This window comes from Piliocolobus tephrosceles, chromosome 3 (assembly GCF_002776525.5).
Source record: "Piliocolobus tephrosceles isolate RC106 chromosome 3, ASM277652v3, whole genome shotgun sequence".
Classification (NCBI taxonomy): domain Eukaryota; kingdom Metazoa; phylum Chordata; class Mammalia; order Primates; family Cercopithecidae; genus Piliocolobus; species Piliocolobus tephrosceles.
Genome location: NC_045436.1, coordinates 126,749,801 through 126,773,827, shown reverse-complemented (window position 1 = coordinate 126,773,827; position 24,027 = coordinate 126,749,801). Strand labels below are relative to the sequence as shown.

Sequence of the window (24,027 nt, the reverse complement as noted above, 5' to 3'; positions counted from 1 at the left end):
CTATTTCTCCACATCCTCTCCAACACCTGTTGTTTCCTGATTTTTTTAATGATTGCCATTCTAACTGGTGTGAGATGGTATCTCATTGTGGTTTTGATTTGCATTTCTCTGATGGCGAGTGATGATGAGCATTTTTTCATGTGTCTGTTGGCTGTATGAATGTCTTCTTTTGAGAAATGTCTGTTCATATCCTTTGCCCACTTTTTGATGGGGTTGTTTGCTTTTTTCTTGTATATTTGTTTGAGTTCTTTGTAGATTCTGGATATTAGCCCTTTGTCAGATGAGTAGATTGCAAAAATTTTCTTCCATTCTGTAGGTTGCCTGTTCACTCTGATAGTAGTTTCTTTTGCTGTGCAGAAGCTCTTTAGTTTAATTAGATCCCATTTGTCAATTTTGGCTTTTAAGAAAAAAAGTTCCTGCCAGGCACAATAAATGGAATAGAATGTTTAACTTACATTTCATATTCAGGAATTAGATTTTACTTCACTAATGAAATGGGAATCCATAAAGATTATACCACTGATTATTAGTGCGATATTCTTGTACCACCTTACATATTTCCTAAAAGAAGTTCCCTTTCCTCTTTTCTCTATGTGTGACACCCGAGGAGAGTTATTGCATCTTGTCTCTATGATTTTCTAGTTCATGCCTTCTATTCTTCCTATCTTTGCCTAAGCCACAATTTGGTAAATCGGGGTGATAATTTTTCTAAACTGTTATCATTGGGAATTTGAAATAAAGTGATACTTTTGAAGCACCAGTGCATGAAAAACACTTGATAAATGTTACCGATTATCATTGTCATATTGCCCTGAATAACTCATTCCAGTATCTTCCTCATTAATACCCACACTCTCTTTCCTACAACCCTAATCTGTTTGAATAATCTATTGTCTAATAATTTTTAAGATTAATTTGATAAATCTTTTTATTATGTCATTGTATTATATCATAATGTTCTATCACTTTAACTAATTTGAACTGTATTCTGGGTCTAACTTTAAGGCTTTCTTTGATTTTACCACTGTTCAGTTCTGTTCCTACTTCCTTTATAAATACACCTTTCTTTGCTCACATTTTTTGCCTGAAGTATTTTACTATCCCCTCTCCGATATCCACACATATTGTTTCACCTTTAACGGCCAACTCAAATCTTCTTCCTTCAAGAAATCTTTTTTAAGCACACTAACACATGTTTATTTGATTTCTCTGAAATTCTTACTTTTTATCTGTTCTACATCATTCTGCTTTATAATGCTTTAAGCTTTGCCTAGACATGTATTCATTCTTTCTCCAGCTACAACCTTCTAGAGTCCCATGGAGACAGAAAGATTCATAGTATCCATGCTCTGGGTCATTAACCTATCTCTTCTCTCCTGCTCTGAACTTTCCCCCTTCTGGTCTTGTTAATCATGAGTAACATCCCTTACCTTTGGGAGCTTGCTACACATACGTGAAGTTTTATCATTTCCTTTATTTCACGTGTTAACTCTAGAGCTTCCGCTAGACTCTTGGAACTCCATCCCATATAAGACCACTCCTAGGCCTGAGATGATACCTAATGTGAAGAGAGACTTTAGATGACACCCATGTCTTATGTGTAATAACTCCCAGCATCCATGTTGTAAGGGATCAATATGCATTTAGAATTAAATTGGAATATTTTAAGAAATTTCTTTTGAACTAAATAATTCTTTTCAGTGGATCCTTGTTTATCCTGAAATTATAGTTCTTACTCTTAAGAACATGTTGAACAACTGGTTTGGAATTTTTGACATTTAGAAGATTGGGAAAATTGTGATATGTGAAATTTGATAAAGTTTTAGAAATGTTATTCCTCATGATTGGAAGACAATGTGGAAAGTGATTTTTATTAAATGTTGAAATGCTATAGTAAGTAGATATGGAATGCATGTATTCAAACACTTGCTGCTTTTTTAGGCAGTCTTCACATAGACAATTTCATTTGAAGGTCACAGCTTTGTGTAAGTGCCCTCAAAAAGGATGAGGTTCATGATGAAGCTCCACAAGTCAAAAGAATAGCTGCTTAATTGTTTTATGATGTAACACTCATTAGAACTTTTTTTCTATAAGTTCAGAAACTTTATATTAAAACATCTGAATTTTATGCTTTTCTTTTGACCTCAGAACATAATTGTCTTCGGTTATTCTTTCAGGGTGTCAGTTTTAATTGTCACTTTGTTACACTCAGTTAAATGCTAAAATGCCATTTAAATTATATGTATTCTTTTTTGAAATAGAATTGTTAGAATTCAGTGTATTAGAAGCTTACTGATAGCATATGTACTTTTAAGGAGAGTAGATGATGGGTTATTTCTTTTGGTTACCAGTGTTGTTTTTGCTGCCAAGTGTTTTGGATTAGATTTTTCAGAGCACATTTCTTAAAACTTAGATAAATGTGTTGGCATGTAAAATGACACAGAGAAAATACATGTATTTAAGAAAATTATGTCAAAGGCTCAGCTGAAACTTAAAATTGATAGTATTTACTTTTTGGCAGCATTTAAGTAATGATATGTTTTTCAAAGTCATGCCAATAGGTAGAATCATGTCCACTTTTAGATATGTAAGTGTTCGTATCTATAATTAAGAAACTCTTTTAGAATCATTAGCCTTGACTTACAGATAGTTTAATTAACTTCTTCCTCAGAGGAATCAAATGTTTCATTTTTATTTTTTAATTTTCAAAAGAGCTCTTTTTTTTTTTCTTATGATCAGTGAGATACAGGGGGAAAAATCGTTTTTAGCACCTATTAGTAATTCAGCACTGTTTCCATAAAAATACTAATAGCCTAAATGCTGTTTAAGCAAACGGATGGTAATACTAGACTATTTGTATGATCATTCATAATATTTTTTCTTTCATTGATTTGGTAATTTTTCAATATCTATCTGTTTCAGTGTCAGTTCTTTAAACATTCCTTCAGGCTTGGTTCTGGACTGTATTGTATAGCGAAAAACTCTGTGGCAATAAACATTTATTATCTTCCACAGTTTCTGTATGTTAGGAGTCCAGGAGTAGTTTAACTAATTGGGTATAGCCCGGGTGTCTCGTGGGGTTGCATTTGCCTGAAGGAAGGCTTTCTGGTGGATGGAAGATCAGCCTCCAAGGTGCCTCTCTCATGTGCCTCCCAAGTTTATCCTGGGGGCCTCAGTTCTTTGCTCCGTGGACCTCTCCATAGGACTGCTTGAGTGCTCTCAAGATATGATAGTTGGCTTTGCACAAAACAAGGGACCCAAGGAATACTGAAGTGGCAGTGTGTTTTTAATGAACTACTCTCTGAAATCATATACTCATTTATACCACACTAAGTCCTTTAGAAGCGATTCACTCAGTACATCTACATTCTAAAGGAAAGGCAAGAATACTGGAAGAGTATCAAAGAACTGTGGACACATTTTAAAACTGCCACATGTATTGATGGCTGTTGTGAAAGTTTGGTTCTTGTCTTCTTAGTTTAAAGAATTTTAATAAGAGACACACAGCAATGGAGATGCAGCATGGAGCAATTTATGGCAAAGAAGAAATAATATTTTGAAAGTTAGGTGCAGAATACACAGTACACCGAGAGATGATTCAAAGAGGGCCGCTCATAAGGATGAGACAGCCAGTGTTACTGGGAAAACTCCCTTTATGGGAGTCATCTTACATGATTATTCATGAGAGGGTGGGAAGAGGTGTTACTAGTAAGCATGTTCTGAGTGGTCCTCTGGGTGCACATGCACGGTAGCTGTACATGCTTGTTCATACATCACATGTCTCATTAGCATCTTAAATCTCCATCCAGGGGTGTGTTTTTCATTATTATAATCAGCAAAGAGTAACTTTGAGGACGGGTAAAATCAAAATGTGCATGTCCTCCATGGGACAATTCCCTCCTAGAGATAGCTCTTCTTGAATGAGCTTGACTGCAATGTGAGTACTGAAAGGATTGCTCTTAAAGGGCCACAGTTGCTGCTCTCCAGGACATGGTCACTTCCTTGATTACCTATCCTGACTCACTTTGACCTCTTGAAATATCTGCACTCCGTCCCTAGGTTAGCTTATCTACTGCTGTGATTTTTAAGCACTACCTTTTAACTGTCAGATTGATGAAAATCACTCTTCCGATTCATAGACTTGTATATTTAACTTCCTACCAAATTTTGTTCATGACACTAAAATCTAACCATTTCCTTATGTCAGAAACCTGATAGCCATTTTTGTCACTCTCTCCCTTACCTTTCATGTTCAGTCTGTCATCAAATCATATAATTCTTTGTTCCTAAATGTTGATCAAATACATTCTTTGTCATTACCCATTTAAAACAACCATCTTTGCTTATCTTTATCACTACAAAAGTCTTCTAATTTGCATTTCTTGATTCTTTTGTAAAAAATTATTTGATATATTTCTTGTCTTGTTTTTAATAAAAAAAAAAATTTGCAGTAAACGAAATATGAAGGGAAGGAAATGGAAAATAAATAAAAATATAAGCCATTTTGCTGATGCTTTTATAATTGTAGCAGACAAATAGGGCAGTCTGAAGATTTTCATCTCTGCTATATGGAGATTAGGCCGTAGCCCTTATTCTTTTTTCTTTTAATTTTTTTTTTTTTTTTTTTGAGATGGAGTCTCGCTCTGTCCCCCAGGCTGGAATGCAGTGGCCGGATCTCAGCTCACTGCAAGCTCTGCCTCCCGGGTTTACGCCATTCTCCTGCCTCAGCCTCCCGAGTAGCTGGGACTATAGGCGCCCGCCACCTCACTCGGCTATTTTTTTTTTAATTTAATTTAATTTAATTTTATTTTAAGTTCTGGGATACATGTGCAGGACATGCAGGTTTGTTACATAGGTGAATGGTGCCATGGTGGTTTGCTGCACCTATCAACCCATTACCTAGGTATTAAGTCGTGCATGCTTTAGCTATTTATCCTGGTGCTCTCCTTCCCCCCGCCCCTGCCCCCAGGCCCCAGTATGTGTTGTTCCCCTCCCTGTCCCCATGTGTTCTCATTGTTAAGCTCCTACTTATAAGTGAAAACATGTGGTGTTTGGTTTTCTGTTCCTGCGTTAGTTTGCTGAGGATCATGCCTTCGAGCTCCATTCATGTACTTGCAAAGGGCATGATCTCATTCCTTTTTATGATTGCATAGTGTTCCGTGGTGTATATGTACCATATTTTCTGTATCCAGTCTACCATTAATGTGTAACCCTCATTTTTGAGTGGATCACTCAGTGTAGAGCAATGCATGAAAAAAAAAAAAAAAAAAAAAAAAAACAGAAAAAAACAGATTTGACTAGGACATTGAACACTTGGCCCACGGAGAGACAGAAAAATGCTTGATTTATCTATCATGTATTATTTACATTCCCTTCCCCCAGTGCAGTGGCAGGTGATTTAGTCCATACAGTCAAAATCTTCCTTGAACATATATGAAATGCCCTTCTCTATATTTCTCCCATGACTAAGGAGCACCTTCTTCAAGTCGTCAGTGACCACTGATATTTCAACTTCTTTGTTCATCCCTTTTCTCTTACTCTATAGACACTCACTTAGCTACTTTATATATTAACATGGTTTTAGCCTATATTCTACTCCTGAATTCTAGACTCATGCATCCAACTGATTATTAACCATTTGCAGGTATCCTAACACCTTAAATTTAATGTATTTCAACTGAATTAATTACGTTTGTTATAACCTCAACCAATTAATTGGCTACTTGCCTCTTAGACTGTGTTTAGTCTTTTACTTATTGATATGTTTTGTACCATAATTGCATGTCTGAAGTAATATTCCCTTCTTTGAAAGCCCCCTGTTTATAACCTAGGATTACCTTGGCAAGTCTCTGACCCCAGTCCTTGGAGACCAAGAGGAATCACCTGACTCTTGATTGGTTGCCTACTTCTAGCCTCCTGACTTCCCATTCTTAGTCTGGTATCTTTAGTTATCACACACAAGTTCATCAAGGACTTATAGCATATTGAGTCAAAAAGCAGCAGATAGGTTTATCAGTAAGGGAGAGAGCCCAAGGAGGAGGAAACAGAACAACAAGAGGTTTCAGTAATGAAGTAGCTAAAATCGCAGAAAAGAAGTAAAAAATCAGATTAATGTCTGTGGAAAACAAGTGAGCAAGAATAGGGAGCTATTTCTTTTATTATTTGATATTTATTTTTTATGTACTTTCCTCACAGTTAATACATGATCCAAAGAACTTTTCACTAGCTGTATGTTTGATATGAAATTTGAAACTTTCTGAGGTTCTGGCATCTTTATCAGAGAAGTTTAATTAGTTCATGTCCCTTTAGTCAGTCCTGTGGTCGGTGAGTAGTTCCGAAGTGTGGCATCCTAGAGGAGGGTTTCCAGATTTCACATCTAAACCTTTTCCAATTTATTCAGCAGATATTTATCACACACCTAATAGATGACACTGTAATCTTTGATATAACAGATTGCCTCATGGAATAAAAATGGGAAGGAGCATAAGAAGGTATATATATGCCTTCTTTGCTCCAAATTATTACGTTATGAGCCAGTCCACAATGCCCAATGCAATGTTAACCTGGCACAACATGCAGTAGACTATTTGACTGATTACTCTGCATTTGAATTGTTGGCGTTTTCCATGTTTTAGTGTTTTCGTCTTCTAACCACGTCTTTCCATTAGTAGCATGATAACTGAATGGCAGAAACCTTTTCTTAACAAAAATCATTTTTTTTTTCCTTTGGAGTTTGGTTGTTATTAAAACAGTAAAATAATTAAAAGTAATTTAAATAGCTAATTAGATAATCTTATAGAGTAGTTTCCAGCAATACATTCCCATTAACAAATTCCCTTAAACAAAGCACGCATCGTTTATGGAGTGCAATTTGTCACTGGGTTACTGATGATATAAATGCAATTATACATTCAGTGGAAGAAAGCATACACAAATAAACTCTGGTTCTCTATAAAAATTGCCATATCCATAACTGTTGAATCATTCTTACAAGTCCAAAAGATACATGGAAAATTCGGGCCTCTACATTTTAATTGACTTTGTAACTGTCTAGTGTCTGGTACTAAATCATATTTTTACCAGTGAAGATCCAGATTAAAGCTATGTCATTGTTTTGACAAAACTGACGCATGAGTTTATAAACCAAATTCTCCACTTAGTGAAACAAATGCTTTTTGCTAATTTGTTGTTTTATTGTTACATTAACCTTTTTTTGTTTGTTTTTTTAAAAAAAAAAAACAAGTTAATTGACTAGTTTAGTCAACATACTATAGCTAGATGAATTCAATGTTTGGAAGCAGTTTCAATGTGATTTTTTATAAAATGGTTATAAAAGTTAAGAAACAATTTGTCTCTTAATAAATGTGTAAAAATTTACTCTAAAACATTCTGGGAATTCTGATATTAAGGATTTTTGTGAAAACAAAAACAAAAACACCTCTATGATTCCATTTAAATTTACCAAAGTCCTTTTTTTAATTCAATGATTCTATTATATAAGACTTTAAATACACTATTGAAAATGTCTATATCCATGAAAATAGAATCTCAGTATTGAAAAGGACTTCAGATTTAAATAAGCATCCAATTTCTGAGTGACAATGAATTTTAATTTAGGGACAATAGAAATGCACGTATCAGAAATTTAGTGTCTATTGTGAGAGTACCTTGCCAAGTGTTGACACAACAATAAACTTTAAAAATAACATTACAACCAATCTTTAATTGTGCTAACTCTCTTCAGTCAATGCTGTGGATATGCTAGATTCTTCTGTGGGTGTGTATGTGTGTGCACACGAGAGAGAGAGAGAGAGATAAAATGTTGAACACCAACCAGAACAGAATTAACTGTGCAGTGCAACTTGAAGAACGTCAAGTGACCTGTTAACCTGTTGAGAAGTTTTGCCTAGGGTCTATGGTACAGTCATACTTTTTAAAAAATATCATACAAATGAGGTGAAAACCCATATCACTCTCAACTTTTAAATTATAGGTATATTTCACAAACCAAATCAATATTTTCTCTAAACTTTAAGTGAAAATATTTATAGTTATATGTTTTTCTTTGCCCCTCCATTTTTCACCTCCCTGCCTCTCTCCTCCCTTCTTTTCACATTTCATGCTTCGTAGAAAAGCCACAAGAAGACAAGCATATATTTATTTAAATACATGTCATTTGTGCATGTGCACATTAGTGATTTAATCAACTATAAATGCAAATTTAAGCTATCACATGTTTCTCTATAACTGATGTTCTTAATGTGGAAATCAACTTATTTGACAGTTAGTAAACACTTCATTTAAAATTTTAATTACATGCTTATAAAAGAAGATTTGTTGAGTTATTATAACTTAACATTTGACTCTTTCCCAATAATGCAGTGATTATGTTCAAAATCTTGGAGAGGGAAACTGTTAAACTTGACAGGAAAAGGCAGACATTTTTCTATATAAAACTTAAATATAGATGTCCAGCAAACATCTAAAATTAAACATCAATCTAGAAAAAGTGTATTTCTCATAAATGTAAAGGACAAATGTTTATTTTTATTTTACAAAAAAAACTTTTATAACAGTAAACTTTACATAAATGTAAGCAACCATTCACGAATAAAAGCAATATAAAAGGTCAATAAATATATGAAAATATATTCCACAGTACAAGTAAAGTAGTACAAGTTAAAGATATTATACCATTCTTTATCAAATTGACAAAACTTAAAGGAATTGATAATATTTAGTTTTGAAAAAGAAAGTATTGTTGGTAGAAAGTATACATTTTCAAGTTTATTTGAAATCTATTGATATTTGCCAAATTTGAAATGTATTGCCCTCTTGATCCATCGATCTCATTTTTTTAGAAATATACCATAAAATGTATTTGGATAATTAGGTTTTCTCAAATATATTACTCAAATATATAATTACTATATATTTCTCAAATATATAGGTGCACAGATAGGTTTAGGCTTCCTTGCAGTATTATGACACAAAAACACCAAGACCTTTCCAAGTGTCCATGAACATAGGACCAGTTAAATAATTTATATTTTTATGAGATGTAGCCATTAAAAATGAAGGAAACAATATCCAGATATGGAAAGATTTCCATCATATATCATTATATTTATAAATAAAACATACAAAATATCAAACAATGTGTATAGTGTGATACTACCTGAGTAAAATTACCAGAGTAAAATGAAAAGAGGAGTGGGAGAACACACACATGTCTGTTTCTGTGAAGAAAATTATAATTTGGAGGTCTCCACATGGGTAACTAGTTACCTGTTGACTTTGGGGAAAGAGTGTGGGGAGGAGCTAAAGGAAAATATAACTTCTCCTCCAAACGAATATCCATTTTCTTAAATAGCATGCATAAGTTCTAGAGTGAAATCATGAAGTATTGCCTCAAACAATGGAAGTATGTTGTAAAATTGAAATAGATTAAGTATATTTAAAGTCAACAAGTATATTGCAATTTTTCAATGATGATTTTGTTATTAAAAAGAAGAAAGGAACACTTGCAAGGTTTATCTGAATATCTGACTGTATAAACTGGATGATATCTCTATCTTGTTTTAATCTGACACACCAGGCCAAGAGTTTAATACAAAATCGACAGTACCTTTTTCCATTTATAAGAAAAACAAATGTGATAAAGATTTTAAGAACCGTTTTTGTTAAAATAGAATAAACATATTTATAAAGTTACTGAATAGAAAAATATTCTAGTTTAGTTAAAATTATGAATCTTAACTGCTTTGTATCTTGGTATTGATTTGCCCCAAACACTGGAAAAGCAAACACATGTAATCTTCCTTTGTATGTGGTAAGAATGGCATCTCTTTTCTTCTTCCTCCTTTTGGCAGCTTTCAGCCGTGCCCCAATTCCGATGGCTGTGGTCCGCAGAGAGCTATCCTGTGAGAGCTATCCTATAGAGCTCCGTTGTCCAGGAACAGACGTCATCATGATAGAAAGTGCGAACTATGGCAGGACTGATGACAAAATTTGTGACTCTGACCCTGCTCAGATGGAGAATATCCGATGTTATCTGCCAGATGCCTATAAGATTATGTCTCAAAGGTATGATACTTCTAATACTCTTTTCTTTGTGCATAATATAAATCTTCAACATGCATCTGTGTTACATATTGAACATAAGAACATAAACAGTATTATGTATTTTAGGATATTTTGAAATAGTTTTCCATATCTGACTATTCCCTATATCACCACAATGCTAATTGCAAACAGCATTTGGAAAGTATTACAATTTACTGGGTTATCTATTACATTTCATGGTCTGCAAGACATTGCATGCTGTTATTTTGATAGTGTTCTCTAGAACTGAGTTCATTACATGAGAGAATAAATGTATTTTTCACAATTTGCAGAAATAGGATTTTCTCCAAATATGGCAGAAAAATTATTTTACTGCTAACAATAACTTTCTAACAATATAGGGAAAAAAAGAAGTAAAAATAAATAGGTAATTTTATAATCATTAATCAAAATATAGTAAGAATATTGATTAAGGATTAGCTGGCCATGGAAAATAATTTTAAAAGTATTCTTTTAGTATTCAGCATATGAAATTTAAATATTTGAGCAATCTAAATAGGGCCATATTGACATAACATAGATATAAATATATAATATCAGTGGGTAAGAAAAATATTTTTGATTCTAAAAAGACTGGTCAATAGGAATGCATATTATATAAGGCTTAAATTATGTTAAAATTTCTTAATAAGTTAGCTATATATTATATATCTCTTAGATATTTGTTCACTATTACCATGCTTTCTCAGAAATCAGGGATAAAGTCATTCATTTACTATAAGCCTACAGCTATTCAGTTATTTATTTTCCTTCTATTATTTAAGGACTTTTTAAAATATAGGGAAAACTATATTTTAGATAAAACTAAACAAATTGAAGTCTAAAGACAAAAACAGTAGATTTCAAGTTTTCTCTCTCTTGTACTTAAGAAAGCCTTCCTTATTTTTCACCTTTTGTCTTCTTCATATTCAAAATTCTGGCAAGTATTTTTGTGTGTAATTAATACATTCATAGTCAATATCTTATTTTTATAAATTACCGTTGTATAAACTATTAATACAAATTATAATATGTCAAGTTTTTGATGATTAAGGCATCTGAGATGTACTTGAAGGATAATGAAATCTGGGCAAATCTGAGGGCTTTTATTTTTCTATTACTAAAATGACGGCTCATGCTAAGGTGAGCATTAATAAGAAATAAGATATTAAAATTAGAGATTTCATTTGATAAAAGTTTGGTTGCATCTTGTCGTTCTTGTGTGCCTCCGTCATTGTTACATGTTTGATATATGTATCTCCAACTTTGCCTGAAAGACTTCTAATTATTAATTAATTAAATCAATGCTTTGCCTGAAAGACTTCTAATTATTTCATTGTCTGTAGGTATTTTAATGGCATTTCAGGAGTGGTTTTCTATGAGTACTTATTCAGTGGGCACTAGGACTAAATTGTTATGTTTATTTGTTTTAGTTAATCAAACATAAGATTCTGTAGAATTCATTTGGAATGTGGGTTGAGAAGGAAATTCTGCCTTTCTCTGATTCATTTGTCACTTAAAATGTAATAGAAGCATTAGCTCTTTCATCTCTGTATGATTTTCACTGAAATTGTTTTAATCCTTTCATTGATATTATTAACGGCTCCAAAAATAAGACTTTAATCTTATAATTATTTCAAAAAAGTAGTTATAATGGATCCTTTAGAGCCACTGAACTATATGGGATGCGTACACTAAGTGACAAATCTGTAGAGTAAAAATACTTTAAGCACCGTTAGTAAATCATTTGTGTAAGCCCTCCTGGTGGTTTCACAAATATGAGTTGTCAGTTAGCTGAAATAACTGTGGTTAATTCTCCATGGAAGCAAGTTTCTCACTTGCCTTTTAACTATTAAATGTACTACATTTAGACTTGTCCAAAGTAAACGTTTTTGACTCTCTGAGAAAAGAAATCAGGTTCTATTTTGTAAGCTCCCAAGAGACGCAATGGTCATGGTCATTTAAGCTGCTTTATAATGAACTTAGTTACACTATTATGCCAACCACAGCATGTTAAATAGTGCTAATAATTGCTACTTATGATATGGACATCATACTAATGGTATAAACAGTTTAAATAGATTAAAGCATTTAAACTGAAATCGTAATGGAAGACATGTTTTTTTAAAAGGTATCTTAGTTCTTTTCTTTTGCTTAAACTTCTAGAAAGAGACTGTATCAGAGTCTAAACATTTCTAAGCGTGTCTTATGAAGGATTATTACTCAGTGTAAACAGCATTATTATCACTGTATTCTTGTATAATCTTGTTTAAAAAAGCCCATAACTTGCTTCAGCTTGATGCAGTAGACAGATGCCCCAGGCAAGGAGCGACATGAAATGCCATTGAGGAAGATGTTTGAATATACATTGAACAAAGGCATAAATTAAACTGCATACTGACGTGTAAATTAAAGCTAGGTGTGAAAAATTTGGAAGTTGAATTGAAAGGCTGTAACTCTTGATTTCCATATTTTTCTTCAGTGGAGCTATGTAATCTGATATATGCTCTAGAGAAGCCACTTTCTTCATTGCTTTCCAGATTTCATGTTCTCCAATCACGTGTGCTCTCATGCCATTCTGTCCACCACCCACCAATAATAGTCCATGCTTTACCTCTGTTTCATTATCTTACCCAATAACTTGTTAAAATATGACAACAGATTTATTTGTCCTTCTCAGAAACTTATACTTTTACTCAATTATTATCATCTTTATCCTTCTTTAATCTCATCTAAACATTAACAAACCTATATTATCATACAGCTGCCTTGTCTAAAGCAAATTGTGGGCTTCTAGAAGGCAGACTGCCTATTGATTTTACCTAAAACCAACTTTGTATATATAAATTAATAAATAAATATGCTCTCTAATTTTGTTATGCCACTTAAAAGCTTTCTTAACTCTATTATTTGAATGGTTTCTATTTCTTTTTGTTTTATTTTTATATATTTTAGAGTTTTTAAAAAAATATTACACATAACTTTGGAAATCTAAATATGAAAATGACAGTTCAGCAACTGGACAACTAGAAATTTTACATTTGGCATTCAGCTTAGGTTTCATGTTATTCTTAACTATTAATGGAAATATTTCAGTTGTTACCCAGCACTTTACTTGAAAGTTTACAACGTTCAGTTTACCATGACAGTTACTTTGGAGTTTGATGGATAAATAAGTTAGCTGTGTTTTCTCCCCATAAAACTATGCATTTTTTGGCAGATGAGAAAACTCAACTATATCATTTGCTCAACATTTTACTTTTTATCTCATTTATATGTATTGAAGTGATTAAAGGAGGAAGACTCTTTCAGCTAAATGATATAAAAGCGCATTTCACTGAAGAGGAAATCTTAGAGCTGCTTCTTGAAAGATGGCAGCATTAGTGGAACCAGAAGAGACCTAAGTGATACTAGCTATATAAGTGGAAGAACACTAGTAAAGAACACAAGGGCATAGCTTTTTTTCTAGTAATCTTTTGCTCATCATCCGTTCACAAGTTTATTACTGTTCTACTGTGGACTTTTTATTGATGTATAATATATCTACAGAAAATTCCATATATCATACATGTACACCTCAATGAATTTTCACAAATCAAGCTCATCCATGTAACTATCACCGACAAGGCAGAAAATTAATGTTGCCTTAGAAAGCTCTCCCTTGTGCTCTGCACCAGCCATATTCTTTCCTACAAGGATTTCCCTATCCTAATTTTGAAAATTCTAAATTAGTTTTGCCCACTTTGTAATTTTAGTAAAAGGTTTCATATATTATATACTTTTTGTCTGGCTTCTCTCATGTAATGATTTATTTTTAATGTAAATCTGTTGAAGCATTTGTATATACTCTATAGTTCACTCATTTCAGTTGTGCAATGATGTTTTTAGTGAACTTAGCAAGTGTTGCAAACATTGCAATAAATCAGTTTTGGAATATTTTTTGTCATCACAGTAAGATTCTGCATGCCAATTACTGTTCATCCCAATACCCTTCCCCATCCTTTGCAATGTCCAATCTACTTTCGGTCTATATGTTCATCCTCAATGTATTATTTTAAAGTGAAAAAATGAGTATTTAAAACCAAGTTAAATTTAATGGGCTTTTCAGTGGGGACAATATAGAAGAAATATTGGCAGTTATTTTTGGAGGTATGGAAATAGATATATTGCCTGCATTTTGAATACTTTTAGAATCAAACATCATGAATCTAGACATTTAAAAATTATTTCTTTTGAGTTTTCTATCAAGTACAGGTGTCAAATGTACAAAGTAGGCATATTTTTTTTTTCTATTTAAAGGAGTGATCTAAGTATTGTTTTAGACTCAGGGTCTTCACATATTATAGTCACATTAGGAACATGCAGAAAAGAGAGAGAGAGAGAAGGCCAGATGCTGTGGCTCACACCTGTAATCACAGCCCTTTGGAAGGCCGAGGCAGGAGTATTGCTTGTTTCCAGGAGTTCAAGACCAGCCTGGATGTACCGTCTCTACAAAAAATGAAAAGTTAGCTGGACCTGGTGGGATGCACCTATGGTCCCAGCTGCTCGGGGGTGCTGAGATGAGAGGATGCCTTAAGCCCAGAAGGTTAAGGCTGCAATGAGCTATGATCACAACACTGCACTTAACCCGAGTGACAGAATGAAACTTCTTAAAAAAAAAAAAAAAAAAAAAGAGAAATAATTGTTTCCCATCTTTCTGAAAAGTTAGTTTTAAGTTTATATCAATAGCACTGAAGATAATTTTATAGCTTACAAAAGATCTTGCGTTCTGCTGAAGTCATTCGGGGTGATGCTAAGAATTTTTTCAACAGTATGAGGAGGTGAAATGCCAGTGGCAGTTATGGAGTGTGCATAGCCTAGTAAGTGTTCTGCAATAACTGCATTTATGTATATGAGTTGTTCCATTCAAGTATTCTCTTTTACTTCTTTGACAGATCCATTATATTGTCTCGTATATCTCTTATAAACTATAATGGATCAGAAACAATTCCTCATGTTAAGAACTTTTCCATTGAATCCACATTCTATGTAATAAGAAGAAAGAAAGACATAGAACCTGTAATATATAATACATTACTTAAGGATTATTGTCTGTGTGAATGTCTTTTTAAATATAGAGGAAAAGAAAGGGGAGAAGGAAGGTAACTTTTTCCAAGGCCCAAATGTAAAGAATATGGAGAAACAGGAAATTTCCTGTATGAAAGGCATTTATTTATTTCTTCTTCTCTAATATTTAGCTTCTTTCAATTCTGGAAGTACATTTTGATAATGACTGCTAAATTACTTTCAATATTTCTTGCTATTCATTTAATTTTGAAAGAAATTGTATGTTACCATATGCATTGTTCACAATTAAAAATTTTATTTAATGATTCAAATATTTCATTCTAGCTTATGGGGAAAGCTAAAGGGAATTGTGTTAGGTCTCCTTTGCCAACATGAACTATTAACCCTTTATTGCAGTCATACTCAAAGCATGGTTCATGGAAATTTGGAATCCCTTTTAAGGAGTCTACAAGGTCAAAACCAGATTTTTCTCTGGTTGTATGCTTTAATTACTTGCTTTTTCTTTTCTGTGTATCCATTACATGTTTTTCATGAGGTTACCACGAGGCTTACAAACACTATCTCATAACCCACTATCTAAAACTAATGACAACTTAACACTGATTGCATAAAGAACCAAACTCACAAAAAGGAAACTAATAAAAACTCTATACTTTAACTTCATCCTCCCACTTTTTAATATTTTGTTGTTTCTTTTTGTGTCTTATTGTACTGTTTATGTCTTGAAAAGTTGCTCTAGTTATTACTTTTGATTGGTTCATCATTTTGTCCTTCTACTTAAGGCAAAAGAAGCTTATACATTATAATTACAGTGCTATACTAATCTGTGTTTTTCTGTGGGCTTACTGTTACCAGTGAGGTTTTTGTTTGTTTGTTTCTTTTGTTTTGTTTTGTTTTGTTTTGTTTTTTCCTTCAGGTGATTTCTTATTGCTCATTAACATGTTTTTTCTTTCTGATTGAAGAACTCCCTTTAGCATTACCTGTCTGGTTTTGATGAAATCACTCAGCTTTTGTTCGCCTGGGAAGGCCTTTATTTCTCCTTCATGCTTAAAGGATATTTTCACTGGATGTACTATCCTAGGGTAAAAGTTTTTTTTTCTTTCAGCACTTTAAATATGTCATGCCACTCTCTCCTGGCCTATAAGGTTCCCACTGAAAACTTCTGCCGGATGTATTGGAGCTTTGTGTCATTTGGGTTTTTTTGTTTTGGTTTGGTTTGGTTTTTCCTCTCTGGCTGCTTTTAGGATCCCTTCTTTATCCTTGACCTTTGGAAGTTTGATTATTAAAAGTCTCAGAGTAGTCTTCTTTGAGTTATGTCTGCCTGCTGTTCTATACCTTCTTGTGTTTGAATGTTGATATCTTTGTCTAGGTTTGGAAAGTCCTCTGATATTATCCCTATGAATCCCCCTTGCCTCTGTCTCTTTCTCTACCTCCTCTTTAAAGACAATATCTCTTAGATGTGTTCTTTTGAAGCTATTTTCTAGATCCCGTAGGCATGCTTATTGTTTTTTATTCTTTTTTCTTTTGTCTCCTCTGATTGTGTATTTTCAAATAGCCTGCCTTCTATTTCACTAATTCTTTCTTCTGTTTGATCAATTCTGCTGTTAACAGACTTTGAAGTATTCTTCAGCATGCCAATTGCATTTTCAAGTGTAGCATTTCTGCCTGATTCCTTTTAAGTATTTCAATTTGCTTATTAAATTTATCTGATATAACTCAGAATTCCTTCTCTTCGCTATTCTTGAATTTCTTTGTGTTTCCTCAAAATGGCCATTTTGAATTCTCTTTCTGAAAAGTCATATATCTCTGTTTCTCCAGGACTGGTCCCTGGTGCCTTATTTAGTTCATTTGATGAGGTCCTGTTTGCCTGGATGTTGTTAATACTTATAGGTGTTCTTCAGTGTTTGGGATTAAAGAGGTAGATATTTATTGTAGTCTTTACAGTCTGGGCTTGTTTGTGCCTGTCCTTCTTGGGAAGGCCTTCTGGGTGTTTGAAGGGACTTGGGCCCCAAGCTCAATAATGTTGTGGTTTTTGCAGACTCATAGAGGTAATGCCTTGGTGGTCTTGGATAAGACCTGAAAGAATTATCTCACTTACCAGGCAGAGACTTGTTTTTTTTTTTTTTTCCCTTACCCTCAAACATATTGAGTGTCACTCTATGAGATGAGCCATCTGGAACAGGGTGTGTAATGATGCACATACCCCTGTGACCACCGTCACTGGGACTGTGCTGGGTCAGACCTGAAGCCAGCATGATACTGGGACTTGTTCAAGGCCTTTCCCTTCAGTGTAGTGAGTTCCTCAGGCCCTGGGAGTGTCCAGAGATACTGTCTGGGAGCCAAGTACTGGAGCCAAAAACCTTAGCAATTTGCCTGATGTTCTATTCTTCTGCAGCTAAGCTGGAACTCAAACCACAATACAAAGTCCTTCCCACTCTTCCCTCCTCTTACTATGGCTGAAGATCCTCTCTTGTGGCTCCCATCACTACTAGTCCACGGGGGTTCTCCAGCCTATCACCAATGTTCACTTAAAGCCCAAGGCATCTTCCTCAGCTTGTGGTGAATTTTGCCAGGCCTGGACTCACCCTTCAGGGAAGTGTATTCCCATCTGGCCCAGAGCAGGTCCAGAAATGCTGTCTAAGAGTCTAGGCCTGGACTCAAGGACTCTAAGGGCCTGATTGCTGCCCTACCCCACTGTGACTGAGCTGATAAGCTAGGGTGCAAGACAAAATCCCCTTTATTTTTCCCTCTGCTTTTCTTAAAAAGAAGAAGCATTTCACCATAGCCACCACAGCTGGGAATGTGATGGATCATTTCTGAAGCCAGCACATCTCAGAGCCCAAGGCCCACTGCACACCACCTGAGTATCAGTGGTTTTTCAGGGCCCAAGCATTCTTTAGTCAGCAGGTAATAAGTCCTCCTAGGACTGGGCTCTTCACTTCAAGGCAGTGAAGTGTTTGACCCAGGACGTGTTGAGAAATGTCATCCAGGAGCTATGGCCTGGAATGGGGACCTCATAATTCTGCCCGGTGCCTTATCCTACTATGGCTGAGCTGGTATCCAAGATGCAAGACAAGTCCTCTTTATTTTTCACTCTTCTCTCCTTTAGCAGAAGGAAGGAGTCACTTTTGTTGCTACAAGCTGCACTGCCTGGGGTTGGAGGAGCGATGGCACAAGCACTCCTTGAGCTGTGCCAGGTGGTGTCTTCCTTAGTCACATGCCACCCAAGTTCACTGGCTCTAAGCCCACCCTAGCACTAGGAATTGCAGTCCTTGTGTCCTAAATTTCCTTTCAAGTTTACCTAGGACCCCAGAGCACTTTGGCCCACAGTGGTGAGGCTTGCCATGAAACCCAAGTTCCAGCCCATGGGATGGGCGATTCCCCTCTGTCTAGGGCTGGTCCAAATGCTTCCTCCTTGTGTGGGTGCTGGCTGAGCCCAGCATGGTTTAATTCTCTGCTGTGACGGGGCAGCACTGAGTTCAATGTAAAGTTTCTCAGTCACTCTGTCTCCCTCCCCAAAGTGCACAGATACTCTGTGTACCTCATGACCACTGCAGGGGACTGGGGAGGGGTGTCAATGGCGATTCAAGACTGCTTCTCCTGCTCCCCTCAGTGCCCTCTTTTTGCAAAATGAAACTAAAACCAGGTACTTTGGTTGCTCACCTGATTTTTGGTTCTTGTCATGGAGCTTTTCTGTGTGCAGACAGTTGTTAAAATGTGCTGTTCCAGCAGAAGGGGACAAATGCTGTATGCTTCCATCCTGACATCTTGCTCTGCCCCTTAGCTACTTTTAAATACTTGTAAATGAGAAAACATATCATGCTAGCCTTTTGTAATCGGACTTAGGGAATATAACTAACTGAGTGCTGTATAAATTTTACATACTGAGACTTTGGACGGAGCAATCCTCACAATCAAACCTTTTGCTAATAAGTTATAAAAATGAAAGTGAATTTTTGCTTGTGCCACACTAGTAACTTTGGTTTATTATATAGTTAAATTTATTATTGTGTAGCACTCTGATTTTATTTTTCATTCTCTGCCAGAGCTCAACTTATGCTGAAAACGTATTATGAAATTTGCCTCCTTGAATACTGTATCTGTCTACCAATCATAAGCTTTATATTGCCTCATTGTTTGTTTATTATTCTCCAGGCAGGAGAATTGCTCAAGCCCAGAAGTTCAACCCCAGCCTGGGCAACATGGTGAGACCTTGTCTCTACCAAAAATTAAATTAAATAAGTAGCTGGATATGGTGCCATTCTCCTGTGGCCACAGCTACTTTAGAGGGTAAGGTGGGAGGATTGCTTGAGTCTGAAAGTTCAAGGCTGCAGGAACCTGTGATTGCCTCACTGCACTCCAGCCTGGGTGACAGAGGAATACCCTGTCTCAAAAAACTGTTGGGAAATAACTGTTATCGCAGTATTTGTTAATATGAAAAAATGCATTAATTGATAATGGCTTCTGTAAAGTTAGATGTTTGCTTTATCACTTGTGTAGAAAAAATATATATAAATCATATCTATTTGTAATTAGGATTTCCAAATAGTAAAAGTGAAGTATGTTTATTTTTTCATGCATAAGGGCTAATTTCAATATATAAATATATATGTGTTTATGTTCTGGCTCAAAAAGACTTGAGATCTTTCCAAAAATGTTAGTGCCCGTAACTATTAGTACTATCAATCTTTGAAAATAAACATTTGGAGCTGTTTCTTGGACTCGTTCGTGTATTGAGGAAGTAATGCTTGGCAAAGAATATAAGTCTACAGGAATGCTGTAATATAAAAAGAAGAAAATATACTTCAAAAGTAATAAAAAGACAAGAAGGAGAGATAGTTGTTACAAAAGGAGGAGACTAGCTGTCTATGGGTTAAATGGTGAGTAGATGATAATTGAACTAAAGGGACCCTTTTCACTTAAGATTATTGATGTTGTTGAATTATTTAGAGCCACTTTGATCCCAAACCTTCACCAATGATCATCTGAACAACTCTGTATATTTTACTATTACATATTAATGTTCTCCTGGAGATTTTAATTTACTTAGAAAATTTAGTGCATCAATATTATATGAAATATTTATGACAGTTCTTTACCAATGCAAACATTTTTTAAAAGATAATATTATAATATGATCCCCTGATTTAGTAACATTGACTTTTTTATTTGTTTCATGGTAATGGTCTTTTTTTTTTTTTTTTTAATTTTATAACTATACACATGAAGTCCACTAAAGCCTGGATATATGGTATAGCCTTCAGGTTTTCTGTTATAGGTGATATATATTTCATATGTATTTCTCATATATGTTATAGCTACATATTTCTAACTACTTAGACACTCATTTTTATCTTCTTTCTCTCTTCAAGCCACAAATATCTGTCTTTTTATTATAATTTGGTATAAAAATACCTATAGCCAGTTTCATCAGTTAAAACCTTCTGGACAGTGGAAATTATTTATCTGTATGTATTTTAGAAATTAGGGACACAAAACATACTGCTCTCTCACAAATTAGTCTCTGCAATATTTTTCACAGTACAGGTTTTTCACTTTTCTAGGTAATTGAAGTAGATCATGCATGCGGAGATAAGATCCTGAATTACTTTCTAAGTTCATTTCTAAAGCAAACATAGAACCCTTCAAATGGTTTATAGTAAGTTAGCATTTCCCTGCTGTGACATTTTTAAAAAATGTGCAACTATAACAACAAACGTGTATTGTAATTTTTTATGGAAAGTCATAGAATTGGAAAAGCATAAATAATATTAGCAGCATAAGCCCACATGGATACTGGAGGGCAACATGAACCTCCTGCAAACTAACAGAAAAGTGAATCTTAATGTAATTTGTGAAGTACATAACATGTAAAATGTTACACATGAGTGAACATGAAGGAAAATAATTCTCATGAGATGCTATCAGATACATATCTATTCATACTTCATAGTTGTAATTCATTATAAAATAATATCAGCAGCAAATAACAAAAAAGTTACAACATAAATCTCATCCCCTACATTCCTTTAATCTGTTGTACTGCAATTTTTTTTGTCAGAAATAATTGAAGAACATGTGTTTTGGTGGTTACAGAATGAACTTAAATATCCTTAGAGTGGCACCATTGAAAGTAGTATGCCAGTGGTGTTGGCATCCATGTGAACACACAAACAAATTTACACACATACGAGTGAGATCATAACTTCTGATGTAAGTATATAGGGTATATATGACATATATTTGTAAGAGGCAAATTAATTTCATGAAAAAATGTTATCTAATGGTTTAAGATTTCAGAAAGCTTACTTTTTTCGTTTATTAAGGAGTAAATGACTCTTTTTTTTCATTTTTTTGTTTAAAATTTTGTTTTGATTTTGTCAGGATGATAGAGCAGACATAATTATTTTATTTTACTGATGACAGAGCTGACACTCCAACTGGTAAAGAGATTAATACAAGGATATGACCCTATGCCTTGTAGGGGCCAAGGGAAAACTTACCTTTTGCTCCTTGAAGGTTCACTGAAGAAATCAACTCACTAAAGGCACACTAATTGGATGAAGTACATATAAATTTTAGGAATGTATACACAGAAGTCTTCACAATGAAGACCCAAAGATACAGGATAAATTGTTCATTTTTATGCTTAGGCTCAACACAGTATGGACAGCCATGTAGAAATATGATTACACAAAATGGTATGGCCTAATGCTAATAGACCGAGTGAGTGGGGAAACCCAGCAAGCCTCATCTGTCTAAATTCTTCTTGACCTCTCAGATAATTCATTCCTTCTGGGTATGGGACAGGACCCTCTCTGGAATGGGAGTTTTATCACCTACAGTCAAACAAGATAGATCAGATAATTCCTTTTTGTTCTTTGAGACAAAATCGCATTCTGCAGCCCAGGCTGGAGTGCAATGACTTGATCTGGGCTCACTCCGCCTCCCGGTTTCAAGTGATTCTCCTGCCTCAGCCTCCTGAGTAGCTGGGATTATAGGTGCCTGCCACCACGCCTGGCTAAGTTTTGCATTTTTAGTAGAGACGCAGTTTCGCCCTGTTGGCCAAGCTGGTCTTGAACTCCTGACTTCAAGTGATCCACTCGCTTAAGCCTCCCAAAGTGCTGGGATTACAGGCATGAGCCACTGCGCCTGGCCTAGATAATCTCTTTATGGTCAGTTTTTCCAAGGAAAGCAGGAGGGAAAGGTAGAGTAATGATTTCAGGTATTATGGCTCGCCTTGGGGAAAGGGGATTTTGGTTTCTATGGCTGGCCTCCGGGATGAATGGTACTGAGACAGGAGAGCAGAAGGTCAGAGAAAAATGTTCGCTTCTGCGGCCTTCATTTTGGGGTATTGTTTTCTGAGTCACAACAGCTTTTACTCCAAGTTTAATTTTATAAATAAATTTTCTGGACTAGTTTATTTAGAAAGCAAAATGACTGATATTTGTTCTTTTGATAGAAAAGTGTATCTTCCATTTATTGGCAGGATAAAAAATTGATTTAAACTGAAAGTTTTCTAGTTAAAAGAGGAAATGGGCCAGGCCTGGTGGCTTACGCCTGTAATCCCAGCACTTTGGGAGGCCAAGGCGGGCAGATCACGAGGTCAGGAGATTGAGACCATCCTGGCCAAAATGGTGAAACCCCTTCTCTACTAAAAATACAAAAATTAGCTGGGTGTGGTGGTGGGCGCCTGTAATCCCAGCTATTCGGGAGGCTGAGGCAGGAGAATCGCTTGAACCCAGGAGGCGGAGGTTGCAGTGAGCTGAGATCACTCCACTGCACTCCAGTCTAGGCAGCAGAGTGAGACTCTGTTGCAAAAAACAAACAAACAAACAAAAAACAAACCAACGAGGAAATGGATTGAAAATGAGATATTCAACAACTGCAGATTTTTTTTAAGAAAAAGTTGTCTCCTGGAGCTCCAAAATTACGTTAGGTTTAGGAAGGTGTTTAGAACCCAGACCCCCCCACTCCTCAGATACTTATGCCTCATCTGTAAATTCAGAGCATGTGTTTTGAAATCTTCGCAATTGGCTTTGGTTTGGCATCCAGGCCACATGTCCTGGTACACACTGCTTTGAAGCAATTTAGAATACTTGCTTTGAAGGCTTATTATAAACATAGAAAAATCTGTTTTTCCGCAAGGATAGCACCGGAGTGTCAAGAGGGTTATTATTGTGGCTAGAGATCAATATTTTTACACGGTCCTCTGTTACTGAATCAGAGGTGTCATTCTGGATTTTGATAATGTTTATTTCTGTATGTAAGTCAAAATAGAAGGGTTTAAAGAATTCCTGTCTCAAAAATAATCTCTCTTTATTATGCCTTTAGCAATACGTTGGCATCACGTTCTAAAAAACAATGGTATATTTACATTTGTGAATGTTTTACGTTTTACTTGTCCATTGATACATAATTCTTTTCTTATATGACTTCTGGTTATAGAATTCTGGTTCTGGGAAAATTCTTAGAACATATGCAGTTTAACCTTCAAAATCAGAAAAGTTTTAGAAATTGGGGGCGTTTGTTTTTATTTGGGGGCATTCAGTCTTTTAAGGATTCTAGCACATCAAACTTCATTTCTATAGTATGGATAGTATCTATTCCCTACCCCACTCCTTCCTTTGCATTTCTGTATAAGAATGCTGTTACTTTTTTACTTTAAAATTATCTCTCTTTGAATTTGAGTTGTTGTGATTTACAAGTTTTCAATTTATCTATTACCAAATGGGTAAAAAATCTAGTAGGCCAATTTCAACAAAGATACTTTGTTTCCTTTCAGGTCACACAGGGAACACCATTGCTTTGTCTTTTTGTTTCATAGAACTATACTCTTTAATATTCTACCATTTG

General features: G+C 34.9%; 1 protein-coding gene across 7 annotated transcripts in view; it reads left to right on the top strand.

Annotated features, from left to right (window-relative positions):
* Positions 1–24,027, top strand: part of ADGRL3 (adhesion G protein-coupled receptor L3) — a 902,055-nt gene that overhangs the window by 394,237 nt on the left and 483,791 nt on the right. For all 7 annotated transcript variants that reach the window (XM_031935344.1, XM_031935342.1, XM_031935341.1 and 4 more), the window contains one exon: positions 9,873–10,086. In XM_031935344.1, the coding sequence (XP_031791204.1) occupies positions 9,873–10,086 (214 nt within the window). The remainder of the gene's footprint in view (positions 1–9,872; positions 10,087–24,027) is intronic.